This window comes from Lichenostomus cassidix, chromosome 3, assembly GCF_008360975.1.
Source record: "Lichenostomus cassidix isolate B80296 chromosome 3, HeHo_3.0, whole genome shotgun sequence".
Lineage (NCBI taxonomy): Eukaryota > Metazoa > Chordata > Aves > Passeriformes > Meliphagidae > Lichenostomus > Lichenostomus cassidix.
Genome location: NC_139483.1, coordinates 43441488 through 43457594, shown reverse-complemented (window position 1 = coordinate 43457594; position 16107 = coordinate 43441488). Strand labels below are relative to the sequence as shown.

Sequence of the window (16107 nt, the reverse complement as noted above, 5' to 3'; positions counted from 1 at the left end):
GAGAAAGACCTGTGCTAGCCACAAGTCAGCACAGATGAACATAGTAACACTGGCTTTATTCTTTTTCAGAATATCTGTTTAACATAGATTTTTGTTGTACTCGATACTGTTAATAAAGTGATCACCAGTATAAGGGATTTTCATGAGCAAAGAAGCAGTGAAATACACAGTTATTCCTAAAAGTGAGTGACAGTAGGGTACTTGCAAATATTTTTACACAAGCAAAGATTCAGCATTGATGGATTTTTTAGAAATAGCCAATCATGTGCTCCGCCTTCTAGAAATTCCGTACTAATTTTGAAAATTATTTTGTTTGACAAGTCTCTTGACTTTAGTGTTGCTAAGTGCATAAGCAGGCCATTTGTGAGATTGGTCTTGGTAATTGCAAGATAAGTTCTCTTCAAAAATGCAATCAGAATTCCTGTATAAAATCTGCAGATATAAATGCGAGCATTGCCTTGAAATTAGAACAGAAATTGATATTTCAAGTTACCAATAACACTAGTATATTTTATGTGTAACCACTGGGTTCTATTGAGGAGTGTATACACTGTCCTTTGCATAATTCATATTGCTAATTCATTTTCTTTAAGAATATTGATTAAAACAATTGTAAACTGTTGGTATATATATGCTAATTTTAAGAGTTTCCAAGGGGAAGGAAAAAAAGATCAGCTTCAACCTTTTTTTAATATCCTGCTGAGGAGGAGTTAAATAGGAATGCTATTATGAATTTTTTTCTGCACTGGAGAAAAATGTGCGTGGGGGACAGTTTACCAATACTCTCTCTTTCCCCTGCTTTCTCCCATGAGCAGTGCATATAATGAGAGTTTAGAATTAAAAAACCTGGGGCAAAACCAGCTTGCTGGAATTAACATTTCTTTTACCTGCACACTACATAGTACACTGAATACATGAAAAAAAATTTTCAGACAGATAACAGAGGCCTTCCCACAGGGGCTGGTTTTGTAGGTTGATTCAAGGCTCTCCACCGCCCACATTAAAACTGATGCCAAGTATTTCAGTTGTTCAGTGAGCTGTTCTCCAGTCATTTATATTTCTCTAATTATGTCCAGGTGCATGAAACTTGTCCAGAGTTTTTGCTTGCATAACTAGTTTAAATACTAATAATAAAAACCTCCCTTCTTTTTTGATTTTGTGTGATTTACTCCACAACAGTCTGTAGATGTGCGGGATTAGCTTTTTGCTCAGCTGGGGTCGGTCTAGTCTGAGCCGCACAAAACTAATGATGTCTACCAGGCAATGAAAAACAAGGAAAGGAATAAGTGGAAGTGTAATATTAGAGACTCTTCAGCAGACAGTTTGTGCTAAGTATTTCTAAATGCCTGTAGCAATCACTGATGAGGTATCATTGATACTCTCCCCTAATTACATCTTTTTCTCTCCAGGATCTCAAGTGTATGGTAAAACCAGATTTCTTTGTCTGGAGAAGGAAATATATTATATTTATTGTATCATTTTAATTTCGTTACGTTGTTTTGCTTCTAGAAGATATATTGATCCAGATGACTTTCCCCACTGCCTGATAGATAATACAGTAGGAAGATGTGTATTTTAGTTCAGACTGTTTTGTAAAATGGAAACATAAAGAGCTAGATTCCTGAATATCCTGATAATCTGAAAAGTTTTTTTGCTCTGTAGTTTCTACAGAAATATATATGCATGTGGTGTAGCCAATGTGCATGGTATGTTTCTCTGTGCTCCACCAGGGACTGGACAACCTGTCCCTCCAACTCCTTTCTTAGATCCAGAAGAATCAAATGAGTGCTCAAACTTCATGACTGGACTTTAAAAACCTAATATACATCATAGCAATGAGTTGCTTCACTTCCTAAGATCTGTAGAGAATTTGTCATCTGCCTCATGCTGTGGTTTTCTCTTGTGGCTTTGGAGTGAATCTCGACTTTGAAGGTTTCTTTGTAATGCTAAGTTACTGTAGGATCTGTCTAATTAGTCACATTTTAAGGCTGATGGATAATTGCCAGTGAGTAGACATCAGGTTCAAAAGTCAGACACATTGTTCTTGCTCATCTGCCTCAAGGAGAACGACTGTGTTTTCCAGCTTCTGTTTATGACCCTTTAATGAAGGAAGATGCAGGGGACCTGGTTGTTCTCTTTTAAACTAGCCAGTGAAAGATAAAATAAGTTTAAGGCGAATGCGTCACACTTAAATACGGTAGATTTGTTGAAGCTGTGCTGAAGGCATATGCCTTCAAGGTTTGTAACAGTGCCATGTTCCACTAGAGGTAAGAATGCTCATGTATAAGTGGTCAGCATATGCTAACTGTTAATAGACTGTAGTTACTAGCTAAAACAGAAGTACTCACTGGGGTTTGTTTTGTTCTGTTGGTTTTTTTCCCCCCAGAAGTAGAAAAGACCAAATGCCAGCATGAACGAGAAGTAGCTCTTGGCAGTGGAGGTGCTTTCTACCCGAGGGATGTAAGAGTTGGTCACTTCATTCCCCAATGTGATGAGCATGGGAATTACCTACCCACTCAGTGCCATTCCATCAGTGGATATTGTTGGTGTGTGGATAGGGATGGAAATGAGATTGATGGCACCAGAAGCGGTCCAGGAGTTCGACCACCATGTAAGTGGCTGATGCAGGTGTTTCTTGTGGGTATCTCTCCACCCGAGTGCACTGTCTCCCAAATGAGGGGCTTAGTCCTTCCCTGAGATACAGCACCGACTTGGAACAATGCAGGTTTCTGCTGTCCCAGCGATGGTGTGTCTCATGTCCTTCAATGACTCCAACACTTTTCCTTCAGCCAGGGCATCTGGACAGCTGTGGTAAGCTTCTGAATAAGGTTTTCCAGCTTCCTTTCCTTAAAATGGTGAGAGGCCCAGATAGTCTCTGCCCTCTGGGAGCTGTAATAGCTGACTTGCCTCAGGAAGTGAAGGATGTTCCTTCCTACGTCTTCCTCACTTCAGCTGCAAAATAAAATGGATTTTTCTAAACATTTGAAGGAAAGAGCAATTACAGAGCCAAAGATGAAAAGACATATTATGTCAATTGCTCTTCTCTGTCAGCCAAGGGGAAAATTTCAGAAGCTTTCTGCATCTGATTATAGTTATTAGTGTCTGCTTATAGGGCTGTTTCCTTCTAAGAAGTCTGACGGTAATTGTCTCTCTGCAAATAATAAGGAGCTTTGTTGTGCTGTACAAGCCAGTTTTTCCCCCATCTGTTTCTTTCTCTATTACCAAGGTCTGAGCACAGCCGCTCCTCCTGTTGTCATTGGGCCTTCTGTTCGACCAGACACAGTGCCACTGCCGCCAGGAACACACTTGCTCTTTGCCCAAAGCGGTAAAATTGAACATGTTCCACTAGAGGGAAACAATATGAGGAAAAACGGTGCAAAAGCACTCTTGCATATTCCAGTAAGTAACTTGCTATACTAAGTCCATGTTTTTTAGAAGATCCATGACGAAGATGAAAGCTTCTGTTTGTCTACTTACCTTGATAATTTAAGTTGGAAACTCTATTTTATTCTTGATTGATATTTCAGTATGCCATCAATTTGTCACTGAAAATTCCTGATTTTTGACAACTCAAAAATCTCAGACCTAAGCTATAGAAAAAATAATTATTTCCCTTTAAAGAATGGTTTACAATATCTCACAAGACAAAAATCTAATCTCACATGCCTCCAGCATCTTACCATATAAACTCCTTTCTATTCAGACTTCTATTATCTTTCTGACTCTGGTATAGAGGTTTAAGAGACCTACAATAGCAGTATGTGGAGAGGCCTTTTTTCCATTCCTACTCCCTCAAAGTTTTTTCTTAAGTTTTAATCTATTCCTGGCTTTTTCAGTCAGTTTGCTGCACTTCTTGCAGCAAAAATATTTTTCTTTCTTCTTTTTTTTTGCTTCCTTCACCATGTGTAGCCCCAGTGGGTGGTAGATCTTTTTCCCAAGCTTCTTACTACTGTCTTGAGAATCTTTTTTCCTAGAAAATGAATCCCTGATGCTGAGAACCTCTCTTTTCCACCACCTGTATCACGACAGCCCTTTTCACTGGCAGTTTTATCACATTCATTTGTTTTGCCTGAGGCCTAGGATTTCTGTTTTCATTCCAGTGTTACTTTATTTATAATAGATGGCAATATCAAGTAGCATGCTGACCTCTTACTTATATATATTACACTAAGTATTTAGTAAATCAAATACTGGCTAAATTACACAGATTCACTTCAGTAAATAGTACCATGAATTGCTGTGATGTAAGGGCAAAAGCAAGGTTTTGTCCCTTATGTGAAGTGCTGCTGCAATAATGTGGAAAACGTAAAATGCTGTGTAAAAAATGGTGTAATAAGGCTGAAAGAGACATGATTCTGAATACTTGTCACCTAGTCTTATTATTTACTTGATCTAGCTTAAATTAATGAATTAGAAGTATCTTCAGGTAAGAACTTCCAAGAGATAAGATGCAATTCTTCCTTGAAATTTTCAATTAAAATAAAACTTTGTCTCTGCTAGCACTGTTGACTTTGTGTTGTCTGTGTTGTGTATTTGCAAAGTGACACTAGAGGTATTTAGATTGTTTTGCAACCCACAGAATTAATGTACACTGATGAATAAGTACATCTGTTTTAAATCATGGGTTTGGAACATCATTCTAAGAAGTTTTGTTGCAAAAGCAGCATCAGTGATAGAGTTGGGAATCCATGTACAACTATTGCTTTACCCTGAAAATCTCTTTGATTTGCCTAGAGGAGGGATTTTGATCTCTAAACTCAAACTCTAGTCCTATCTTTTCTGCCTGAAAAATTGTACGTAAATGTTTCTTGTTGCTGAGAATATTCTTTCCACCAGAATGTTCATTCCACCAGAATGAACAGATGCACCTATTCATCAGTGTACATTAATTTTGTGGTTTGCAAAACAATCTAAACACCAGAATATGATCTATGTGCTACTTGTTTAAGCTTTTATTTTAAAACCTTACTTTGCCAGAACTTTTTAGACTCAAATAGTGCTACATAGGTTGCAATGCTGAATCACAGTCATAATGCATGACTTGGATGTCAGTGCAAGTCAGATTTGATAGAAGTCACTATTGCCCCTTTAAGGGAAAGAATGAGAGGAAAAAAGTACATGAAGGGGTAGCACAGTAAAATGTCAACATTAACTTTCTTTAGATGGATATGCAGGTGAAGTTGTAGAAGTCAGACAAAAACTGTTCAGTACTAGTATCTCCGATGTTTCTTTGAAATAGTGTTGAACAGCATCTGCTAGTTAAAAGGGACTTTTTACTAAAAGTATTTTTCTAACATATTTGACAATGACTGTCACACAAAGATTTTCTCAGCCTATCCTCCCAATCTCCCACCTTTCCTCAAGAATTTTGGTTCTTTCAGGCTTGAGACTTAAAACCATAAGCTAGTACTGCTGCTGAGTAATTATAGTTTATCTGAGGCTAATCTAACTTGCTTGTCATCCAACAGGAAAAAGTTGTTATTGGAGTTGCTTATGACTGTGTGGACAAGATGGTTTATTGGACAGACATCAGTGGCCCTTCGATCAGCAGGGCCAGCCTACATGGTGGGGAGCCAACAACCCTGATCAAAACAGGTATTCTTTCTCTTGCTTCTCCCTAGGATTGGTGTTAGAGACTTGAATTTGAATTAGTAATACGTACTTCCTAGATGTTGCCTGAGCTGAGCTAAGAGTTGTGTTTATATGTTAATATGAAATGCCATCTGAGGGTATCTGTGTTTTGTTCTGGCAAGCAAGGTAGGTGCTGGATAGGTGAGATTTGGTTATATGTAGCATTTTTTTCTCTCCTGATCTATGCCTGACAGCTGCTTGTCTACTGAGAAAGGACTGGTGAGCATGGAGGTTGAAGAGAACTCCTGCTCTCTTTTCCTTGGCAGACAGACGGGGGTGGCTTGGACCCTACCATTGTCCTAGGAAGGAAAAAGGGAGAGCTTAAGGCCATCCCTAACCATTCCAGCAGTTATGCAGTTTGTATTTCTGTACCACTTGATGGCTGAGGTATTTTGTACAACTTCTTTTTTCAACCCAACATATTTAATCTGAAAGGGACTCTAACCTGTAGTGCAAGCACGTGCCTGTGCAACTTAGAAACTCTGCAGGGAAAAGATTTCTGCTTTGCACTATTAATGAATTTTTTTCAGAATCTGCACTTTAAAAAATGGGGGAAAATACTATTGCTAAAAATTTTATATGGATATGAATGTCTGTCTAATGAGAGTGTGTGTAGGCATTAAAATTCTTGCAATGTATTAACTGTTGGAAAAATATTTTTGAAGGCTTTTAGATAAACTTGGTTGATTACTTAAGGTAATTCAAGATACTTCAATGCCACATGGAAACCTCCTGGGTTTTATCTGCTGTAAAAAATAGCAGATATGTATAAAGATATCTCATGAATTCTGTTGTTCTGTTGTTTGCATAGGATATGAATGCTTTTCCTGAAGAGGCTGAGAGAGATGTTGCATTTTACTTTCTGTATGTTAATGGGTATTTCAATAAGGATTCAGACCAAAATAATATTTAATGTTCAGCATTCAAATGGATATCTTCTATGCTGGCCAAAACTGAAACTTTAAAATTTCATTAAATAGGAAAATGCCTCCCCCTCACAAGACTCTTGAGAATTTTTTTGTGTTGTTTTGATCTTTGCCTTCTTCCTCCTGTGAGCTCCAGCTGCTTTCTTTAGTTCATGTGTATTTTTGTGGAATGCACTACATTTTTGGTTGGGTTTTTTTTAAAGCTCTTGTGATCCACGTTGTAGTCCTTCGCAGAAACACTTTAATAGTGGAGCCCCATCCAGGTCTCCTTTATCCCTGCAGCTGTACAGGCTGTGGAGGCTTTCTCAGCTCTGCAGCTGTGGTGTGGCAGGTTAGGCAGGAGAGCTTTCCTCTGTTGTAATTCCTTAGAGTTGTATCAGCTGTGCATGTCTGTACAAATGTGCCCTCAGGGACAGAGCCTGGGACTGCATCAGGCCTGATGACAATACAGCAGCAACATATTTGTGTCTCTGGAAAGAGTGGCAATAAATGAAGCCCTTAAATATTCCCTTACCACTTTCTCCATGGGGAATAGTTCTTTCTGGCTCATTATCAACCACACAAAAGAGACATTTACTTTAGACTGCTATAAATCTCCTAACATATAGCTGACATAAGGAAATTGAAACAAGGAAACTAGTCAGGGAACAGGGGCTCCTGGGAATCAATGACAGCAAATCTTTTGCCTACTACTGTCTTCTGTTTCCTAAAACAGTCTGGGAGCTCCTTCACTACCATTTGGTCAGTAAGTTTCTAATCCCAGAGACTGGGGACTGTTGCCACCACCACCTCAAAATGAGGCCACCTTTTGCAGCCTCTGCCATTAGCAAGAAAAGAAGTAGGAACATTTGAGGGTCTGAAGTATATGTGAAGTGGTTTCTTGCAGGTGACAAGTTTAGCTCCAAAGAGGCACTTAGAGAAATAAAGACAGTAACGTGAAGTCGATATAACTGAGTCAAAATATGCCCAAGAGCCTTCGGGAGGAGTAAAGAAATGCCTGATTGACATTTACTTTCTTGCTTACCACTCCTCCCCTCCAGCCATGAGATGTGAGTCAGAAACAATGAGATACATCTTGTTTGTTCCTTTCCACCTCTTCAGCAATTAATATAAATCTAAAATGTCATGTGTGCAGATTAAGTGGTGGATGTAATCCACTTGAGTGGGAGAGCAGAGGATGCTTTTGGTATTGTGCAACTGCTGTTATTCATGGCAAAGTCACAGTAGCAAATTCTAGAGAGCCCTACCCAATGTTCTGGGACAAATGCCTTTTCTCCAGAAAGGTTGCTTGTGTCACATACTGTTTGTTTAATGGCTGTCAGTAAATAAACTTAAGAATTAAAAGGAGACTAACGGGCCACATTCCACAGGTGTGTGGATCAGCATTAAAAGGTGTTTTTTTTTTCAACAGCTGGCTGGTATAAAGGGTTACTTCTTCTGTTTTTTGAGTGACCATGTACAATTCTTTCCTTTCCTTTTGGAACTGAAATTGAATTTTTTTTTTTTTAACTTGTCTTTAATTCTTTTATTTTACTTGCCTTACATTCCACACGGCCTGCCTGCTCTTTTTCAATGGATGTATGAGCCTTGACAAAAACAGAGCAGTTTCTCATAGTGGCTGAATTAAACTTTATAAATCTTTTCTGCATCCTACACCCAAGTTAAAAATCAGTAACTCTAAAGCAGTAAGGTCATTATCTGCTATTTCCTGTTGCTTTTGGAACAACTAAATGCCCAAGAAAAACTGTGTGCATACAGCACTAAATTGTGTTCCAAAAAGAATTGCTCTGCAAAAACAAAGAACCAGATCTAGATTGCATCAGTTAGTTAGTGTCATTGCCTCTAGTGTATAGAGTTCGATTTTGTTTAATTGTTGCATTGGGTAAACTTAGCATAAATTCAGCTTTTAGAGGGGTTCCATGTATGCTACTATTAAAGAAGAAGAAATATTAAGGGTTATAAAATCCAGTTTATGGCCTTCTAAGGAGGGTCAGAATAAGATTCTGCTGTTCATTTCTCTGTTATCAACTCTTTCTACGTCTGCCCCTTCAAATTGTGTTTCTATGTGTGGCAAGTTTGTTCTGTATGGAACTTTTCATTCTATGTCTTTGTGAAAGTTTGGTGTATTTAAACTCTGAGGTAAAATGCATTTTACCTCAAAGTGATATGAAGTAGCTTTCCTTGGACCAAAGTGAGAACATTGAAGAAAACTTACCACCGTTAAAGGTTATCCTTATGAGGCTGACACTGTATTGGGAATAAATATAATGCCTAGGAATGTCTTTTTCTGTTCTCCTGCAGACTTGGGAAGCCCTGAAGGGATAGCTGTAGATCATCTAGGTCGCAACATCTTCTGGACTGACTCTCAACTGGATAGAATAGAAGTGGCCAGGCTGGATGGGCGCCAGCGTCGCATCCTTTTTGACACTGGTTTGGTGAACCCCAGAGCAATTGTCGTGGATCCTGTGAGAGGGTATGGATGTGTTGTCAAGAGATATGTGCAAAGCTCCATTTTATTTATCTGTTTATTTAACAGATTGAGGAGAGACCTGTGTTCCATGCAGGACCCTACTGGAGTAGGGCACTGAGTTCAGGTCAAGCATCATGGGCTTCTGTCTTAGAGTAAATTGTATGTGTGTTAAGGAGTAAACAACAAAGGTGCCATTGAGGGGCCATGCAAATTCTCAGGCACAGAATGTACATCCATAGAAAAAATCCCTGCCACTAAAAAATGGCTATTAATAGTAAAACATCAGAGAGTCGATGGCCGTCTCTGGGGGTCTCCCCTGAGGATAAACCACTCTGATTCCATTGTGTGTTGCTTACTTGGTACACTGAAAAGAAAAATATAGTTTTGAATGGATCCCAAATGTATGCCAAATGCTCTTACTTTAGCCTGACCAGACATGATGGGAAGTGATATGAAGAACTCAAAATGTAGATGTACATGTTGAATGGCCCTCAGAACTGTTGCAATGTAGGTCTTTTTGGCTGGCATCTTGATCATAAGCTTAACAATGTAGAGAAAACATTTCTTCTCATGCCTGTGCTTCCTCCTTTTGTTTTTAATGGAAGTATATTTGCTAGATGTTTACTACATTTTTTTTACTTCCATATCGAAGTGCAATAGAGTGCTTCTTATTTATTTAAATGATTTATGAGCTGTGTGTTCTTTTTGTGTTCTTAGCATTTTCTTAATTACAACAATCTTTTCAGATCAGTCCTTGCCGTAACTCTTGCCTTTTTCTTCTTCCTAAGAAACTTGTATTGGACTGACTGGAACAGAGAAGCTCCTAAAATAGAAACTTCATACATGGATGGCACAAACAGAAGAATTCTTGTCAAAGACGATCTTGGGTTACCAAATGGACTGACATTTGATCCTTATTCCTCAATGCTCTGTTGGGTAGATGCAGGTAAAGAGGGGCTAAAATGTTTCTTCATAATAGCAGTAATGTAAGTGTGTCCAATCCTGAAATTATGCACAGCCATATCTTTTCGCTTTAATGATTTATTCATTGCTACACACACACACAACAAAAAACACCACCACAAAAAAACAACACACAAAAACCAAAACACCCAACACAAACCCCCCCACCACCACCCACCCAACCACACCCAACAACACCCAAACACAACAAAACACAAAAACCCAAAAACCCACCACATTCACATGCAACTGTGTGCAAGCTGGATTTCAATTCTGATCCCACACTTTCTAGGAATGCAGCAGGTTTATATCTGTGTGTCTTGTATGTGGCTATTTTTTTATGTAGGGTTTAGGGATTTGTAGAAGTTGTTTGTTTAAGACTAGAGAAATACCACAGATTTATCTAATCTGCCTTACAGAATGTCATCTTGGCACTATTGTTCTAAGGCCTGTAACCCGAGGCAAAGTCTGGCTTATATTTGACTGAAGCAAGTCTTGAAAAAGCAATGCACCTAAAAGATCAAGAGATGAAAGTTCTGCCACAAACCCATAGTTAGTTTTGTGAGAGTGCCTTACCAGTGGGTGGGGGGGAAGTGTGCTTTTAATTCTCATTTAATTTTTACCTCTTTCGGCATCTCGCTGTCTTTCACCCTGTAGACTCTGGCAGAGATGTCTTCCTGTGGAGGTGCTTTCACACTTCAAGTCACCTTTCAAGTTTTGGATAAACTAAAATGGTCAATCTCTCTTTTTCACTGTAAGACTCTTTCTCCAACCTTCAAATGTATCTCCTTCCGATATCGCTAGTTACATTCTCTCTCTTCCTTTCTTGTTCTCACATTTGCATCTTTTCCTTTTTTGTCTAATTCTAAAATCCATTACTCAGGAGAAACCTACAGGTGTTTATATTCATTAGCAGTGCTCCCAGCCTGTAGTAGTTTTGCAGTTAGACCTTTTCACACTCTGCATCTATGAGTTAGATGTTCTTCCTCAAGTCTCACCTTCATGGCCCAACCCAGCAAACATTTCAGGAACATGCTCACCAAACACACTTTGCAAAAATGCCTTCCAGAGGAGGTGGAACTAGTTAACAGCTGAAGTATCTCTCCAGAATGGAGAGATCCATAGCAGGAATCCGACCTTGTGAGCACGGGCCATGGATGCATGGGACATCTGTGTTTCTCTAACTTCAGTGGTGTGTATGGTAGCATTAGCACTGAAGTACTTATCCATTCCATTTTTGGCACATGCATAGATGTGACATGGAGGAAGGCTTTGATTAAGCAGCACACTGAAAGATTTTCTACTCTGTTCATTCTTACACACTTGTGCTTGTCTTTCATCCATGATGAGAGCTCTTTTGTTCTGATTCAAAGACTTAATTGTTTCCCTACACCCAGGTACCAAGAGGCTGGAATGCATGAACCCTAATCAGCTTGGTCGACGAAAGATTGTTGAAGGGATTCAGTATCCTTTTGGTGTTACAAGCTATGGGAAGAATTTATACTATACAGACTGGAGAAGGTACATTATCTGCTAAAGAAATTATGGAGTGCTTTAATATTTTTTTTTCTCTCTGGTAGAAACTGAAGTATATACTGCATTTCTCATGCCTGACCTCTCACACATTCCTTTTTTGTTGCTTTCCTGGCAATAGCTGATGCAGGGTGGAGTGGATCTGTAGAGTTGACCTATTGATGCTGCCAGTTAACTGAGTTTTCATTTTTTAGCATAGTGATTTGTTCTTGAAGAAAATGCTTTTTACACTGAACGTTTTTGGGAAAGGAGTGGGCAGTAACTTGTTTCTCTTATAGCTGCTGCATTGTAGAGGGCAGACATTCATCACTCTGGGCTTTCTATGCCCTATATTATATGAATGTTCAATCAAAAATAAGGAAAACTGGTGTTCACTATCTTGGTGACACTTTCTTTATTCCAAATGCTCTAAAACATTGTCATATGAACAAGACTTGAGGTTTACTTTACCTTCTGGAAAAAAATCCAGTCCCTGCATTTTAAAATAAATATTTTTCCTTTATTTAAATGGTTGTATATGCTCTATCAGCAAACTCCTACCCAAATACCTCTGTCAATTGCAGCAGGAGTAGCTATTGCTCACTGTGAGGATTTCCAATTTAGAAACTAACAGGTGGGAAGTGCTATTCTAGAACAGGCTTGGGGAACAGTGTGCTACAGGTCTGTCACTTGACTGCCCTTTTATACTTAGGAAGGAAGGATTGCCTATGACTAGCTCTGTTCCTTCTGGAGATCGGTCTCCACCTGAAATACAACATTGTCCATAATTGTTATGCTTAACAGCTGCAATGTCAGCTATACCACAACACTTGTCAGAGGGGCAGAATGTGAAAAATGTGTCCAAACTGCTGACACATGCATCCCTCCTGTAGAGGGACACTGTCCTTGTTGGAAATACCTTCAAAATTACTAAGATGTTTCCCTGATACATTTCTTAGCTGCTTAAAGTGAAGGTCATAACATGCTAAGTTTGTCCAAGAAAGGTGATGTCTTGGAGATTTTTACTTCTGGTATCTCTTAATAATTGTAAAAAAGAAGCAACTTCAGATTTTCTCCACTTTTGGTTTTGTTTTGATTTTTTGACTGGTTGGTTTATTTTTTTGTTGTGCTGTTTTGTTTTCCCCTGGACTTTCCCCTTCATCTCACTTCTGTAAATTTTCTTCTGCATATGGCAGGGATGCTGTTGTAGCAGTGGATCGCATGATTTCATTAGAAAATGATAACTTCCAGCCTCACAAGCGCTCCCGCCTCTATGGAATCACCACAGCCTTTGCTCAGTGCCCAGGAGGTAATCCAGATGATTCTCAAGTTTTTACATCTGTGTAACACCTTACTGTATCAATGAACTCGGTAGCATCTCTCATTTATAAGCTGCCGACTGATTTAGGTAGTGAAGAGCTGGTTAGTGCTTAGATTTCTGTTTAGTAAAAAATTAAAAGCCACCTAATTTCTTTTTCATAAAAGCAGTTGTAATTGCCACGTGAAACCAGAATATGAGGGGCAGAAGGGACCTGCTCTGTCCTTTGTGAAAGGACTCATGTATGATTAAGATTATCATCTGACCTCAAAAATGCTAATATATCATCTTCTAAATCAGATGCTATATTCATGGCCAGGGTCTTATTCACATACTAAGTTTAAACTACAGAAATATTATGATCTTCCAGATGTCCTTAATGTTTCTCAAAATGGAATGTTCAGAAAACAGCAGGTGGTAGAATGACTGGACTGAGCTGGCCTTTCTGCTCTGTTGAATATTAAGTTTTTCAGATATGCTGTTGAAAAGAGGAAGAGAGGAAGCTGATAGCCTTGAAATATAATTTTTTTTTGTGAAGCAGTATCATTATGCAGTTATGTTGTTCTTAACAAATAACAGGAGGAGCATTCACTGTTTTTTATTACAACATGGCTGAAATAACAGGAATTGTACTATTTTTAGTTTAGGACTAAAAAATCTCTTAGGATAGTTTCTCTTGAAATTACTCAATATATGCAATAAAAAAGCAATTTAGTGGAAGTTTTGGCTCAGAGCTTAAAAATACATTCAAATATCATAATTAAGAAATCAGTTATAGTTTTATTAGTAGTTAATTCACAGTTCCATTTTGGTAGGCAGTGTAAAACTAAACAACATTGTGTACTCTGAGTACATGCTTATATCCATAATATTCAGAACCTTGGTGTCATTTCTTTCTTGTCATATGTCTGTTTCAAATGGTTTTCTGGATGGATGCCTTTCCTCTCTGAGCCACTGCTTCTGGCACTGACTTCTCTTTCATTTTACTCTTTAATGTTAACACTTCCCGACCAATTTATTTCTTTGTTTTTTTTCATGGATCATTCCTGTGTTTTTTTAATGGTTGGTATCTGAGGATGATGTTCTGTAGCATTTTGGACTTTATCGCCACAAATTGTACTTCTCTATTTACTCACTCTCTCTTCATTCTAATGTCCGTGACCATGTGGCCAGTTTATTTCAGGAACAGCCCAGCTGATTAATGTTGCCTCTTTCACTCTGTCCTGATATCTTGATCTTTCTTTGATGTGAATGTCAAGTTGACACAAGGGATGTGGTGACCCTCATCTCCCCAAAGCATAGCATTCTTTCACTCCTAATCTCATTATGGCTTGTTTCCCTAGTGTAGCTATAAATCTTAACATCTCTTGTATGTGTCTTTTTCAGATTTTATTGTGGATTTGCATTTGTTTTTCTCTAAGGTTTTGTATCTCTGGTTTTTTTCCCAGGACACAACTACTGCACAGTGAATAATGGTGGTTGCACTCACCTCTGCTTGGCTACCCCAGGAGGCCGTACCTGCCGCTGCCCTGACAATACAGTTGGAGTAGATTGTATAGAAAGAAACTGAGCATTAAAATAAGCTTTAGAGCAGCAGACACCTTTTGGAAATGTGCTGTAAACAAGTCACTCCTATCAACACAATCAGGCCCTAAAGATAAGTGCTCACGCTGCTGACAGCAAGCCACAAGGCACATATGCAGACACACACACAGGCAGAGGCTGTTTTGTAGCTGTTAAGCAAGACAGAGCTGCCCATGTTGGGTCCAACTTCACCTTTTTCCTTCTAATATTATCTCCTTGCTTTTAAAGGTAAATGTGGAGGCCTTAGTTGCATCTGTCCCACACAAGGAGGATGTGCCTCTTGGCAAAGCTGAAGTAGCAAACACAGAACAGAGTAAAGAGAGTGGAACTACTCAGATCCTGAGACTGAATTGTACCTTGGAGTATGCAGCAGTTATCTGCAGTAGTGGTATGCTTAGCCCATTATATGTGTGGCAGGGCTAATCTGTAGCTGAGAAACAATCAGGGAGTCCCAAGGATGAGCAGATGAGTAGGAATACCCAGTAGTATCACATATTTAATGCCTAACCACATTGCTTTCACTTCAAAAACTTGAATCTCAACTTGTCGCTTTTGTATTACAGAAGTACTTTATCCATGTATTGTAAGGATCATAATTCTCATCCTGTGAGGCTCATGTTATCCTTTCCTACAGCACATGATTTGTTACAGATAATCAACACTGCTTAGTGGATATATTTGAATTTTTTGTTAGGTTTTAAGAGATTTCTTTTTCTTCTGTCTGAGGTGGATTCCTGAGTAGTTCCCTAAAATCCACTAAACAAAATTAAGATATTTTGAACAAGTGCTGTTAGTTCATCAAAGAATGGATATTGGCTTATTGGGAGACAAATGGTTTAAAGAGATAGTCACATTTGTTTCCTGAGATGTTTTGAAATAGTATTTCTACATTTGATTCTGTAAGCCTCAAAGCAGTGTCTCAATTCTATCTTAGCAATCTTTCTTCTTTAGCAAACCATGCCATGCCTTTTTGTAGACCATGAGAAGCCATGGTAGGTAAAAATCTGGTTTTCAGAAAGCTCACCTCTGGCTGGGTGCTTAGAAGATAAAAATATAGTGATGCCCCATTTATGTGCCAGTGTTCAGTAACAGCAAAAAGGTGTTCTGAAAATCAAAGCAAGGTTGATGTTTTCATCATCACCAGTAAGTTTGGAGAGGGAAAATGTAAATGCATACTCTTTTGTCAAAATAGCAGTACAAATCTGGGAGTGAAGTTTGGTTTTCCCATTGTGTGTTGGGAAGGAATGTTGCCTGCAAACCAACCTGTGGCAGAGCAAAACAGGGCCTATGAGGCTCCTACCAGAGCACATTTCACTGTGTCATGATCAGAGCAGTAAGCTAACATCCCCATTTCCTCACTCCCTCTTCAGACACAACAGTGACAGTTTTAAACGGAGCCAGTCCTGAGTCTTAGCTGTGTGACATCTTCCTCTTTAATTGTATATTTATCATAAAATAACAAAACATATAAACATTTTAAAGATTTTTTTGTATAACTTTTTATAACTTTTAATTCATTCTATTCATCCACTTAGTCAGGAATGTCTTACTGTAAATATCAAACATTTGTTGAAATGAAGGTGCTTGATAACTCTTTCTCCAGAAGTATTCACATATCTGGTGAAATATTAAAGTTTACACTCTGTACAGGTATCTACAGTACAGTCAATAAAAATAGTTGGGTTTTATTTTCTATAAAAAAA

At 38.6% G+C, this 16107-nt stretch overlaps 1 protein-coding gene across 2 annotated transcripts in view; it reads left to right on the top strand.

Annotated features, from left to right (window-relative positions):
• NID1 (nidogen 1) overlaps positions 1-16107 on the top strand; it is a 56850-nt gene extending 40743 nt beyond the window's left edge. For both annotated transcript variants that reach the window (XM_085055511.1, XM_085055510.1), the window contains exons 13-20: positions 2387-2611; positions 3227-3399; positions 5469-5595; positions 8859-9030; positions 9816-9973; positions 11388-11511; positions 12699-12811; positions 14269-16107. In XM_085055511.1, coding sequence (XP_084911637.1) covers positions 2387-2611; positions 3227-3399; positions 5469-5595; positions 8859-9030; positions 9816-9973; positions 11388-11511; positions 12699-12811; positions 14269-14390 — 1214 coding nt within the window. In that variant the 3' untranslated portion in view covers positions 14391-16107. The remainder of the gene's footprint in view (positions 1-2386; positions 2612-3226; positions 3400-5468; positions 5596-8858; positions 9031-9815; positions 9974-11387; positions 11512-12698; positions 12812-14268) is intronic.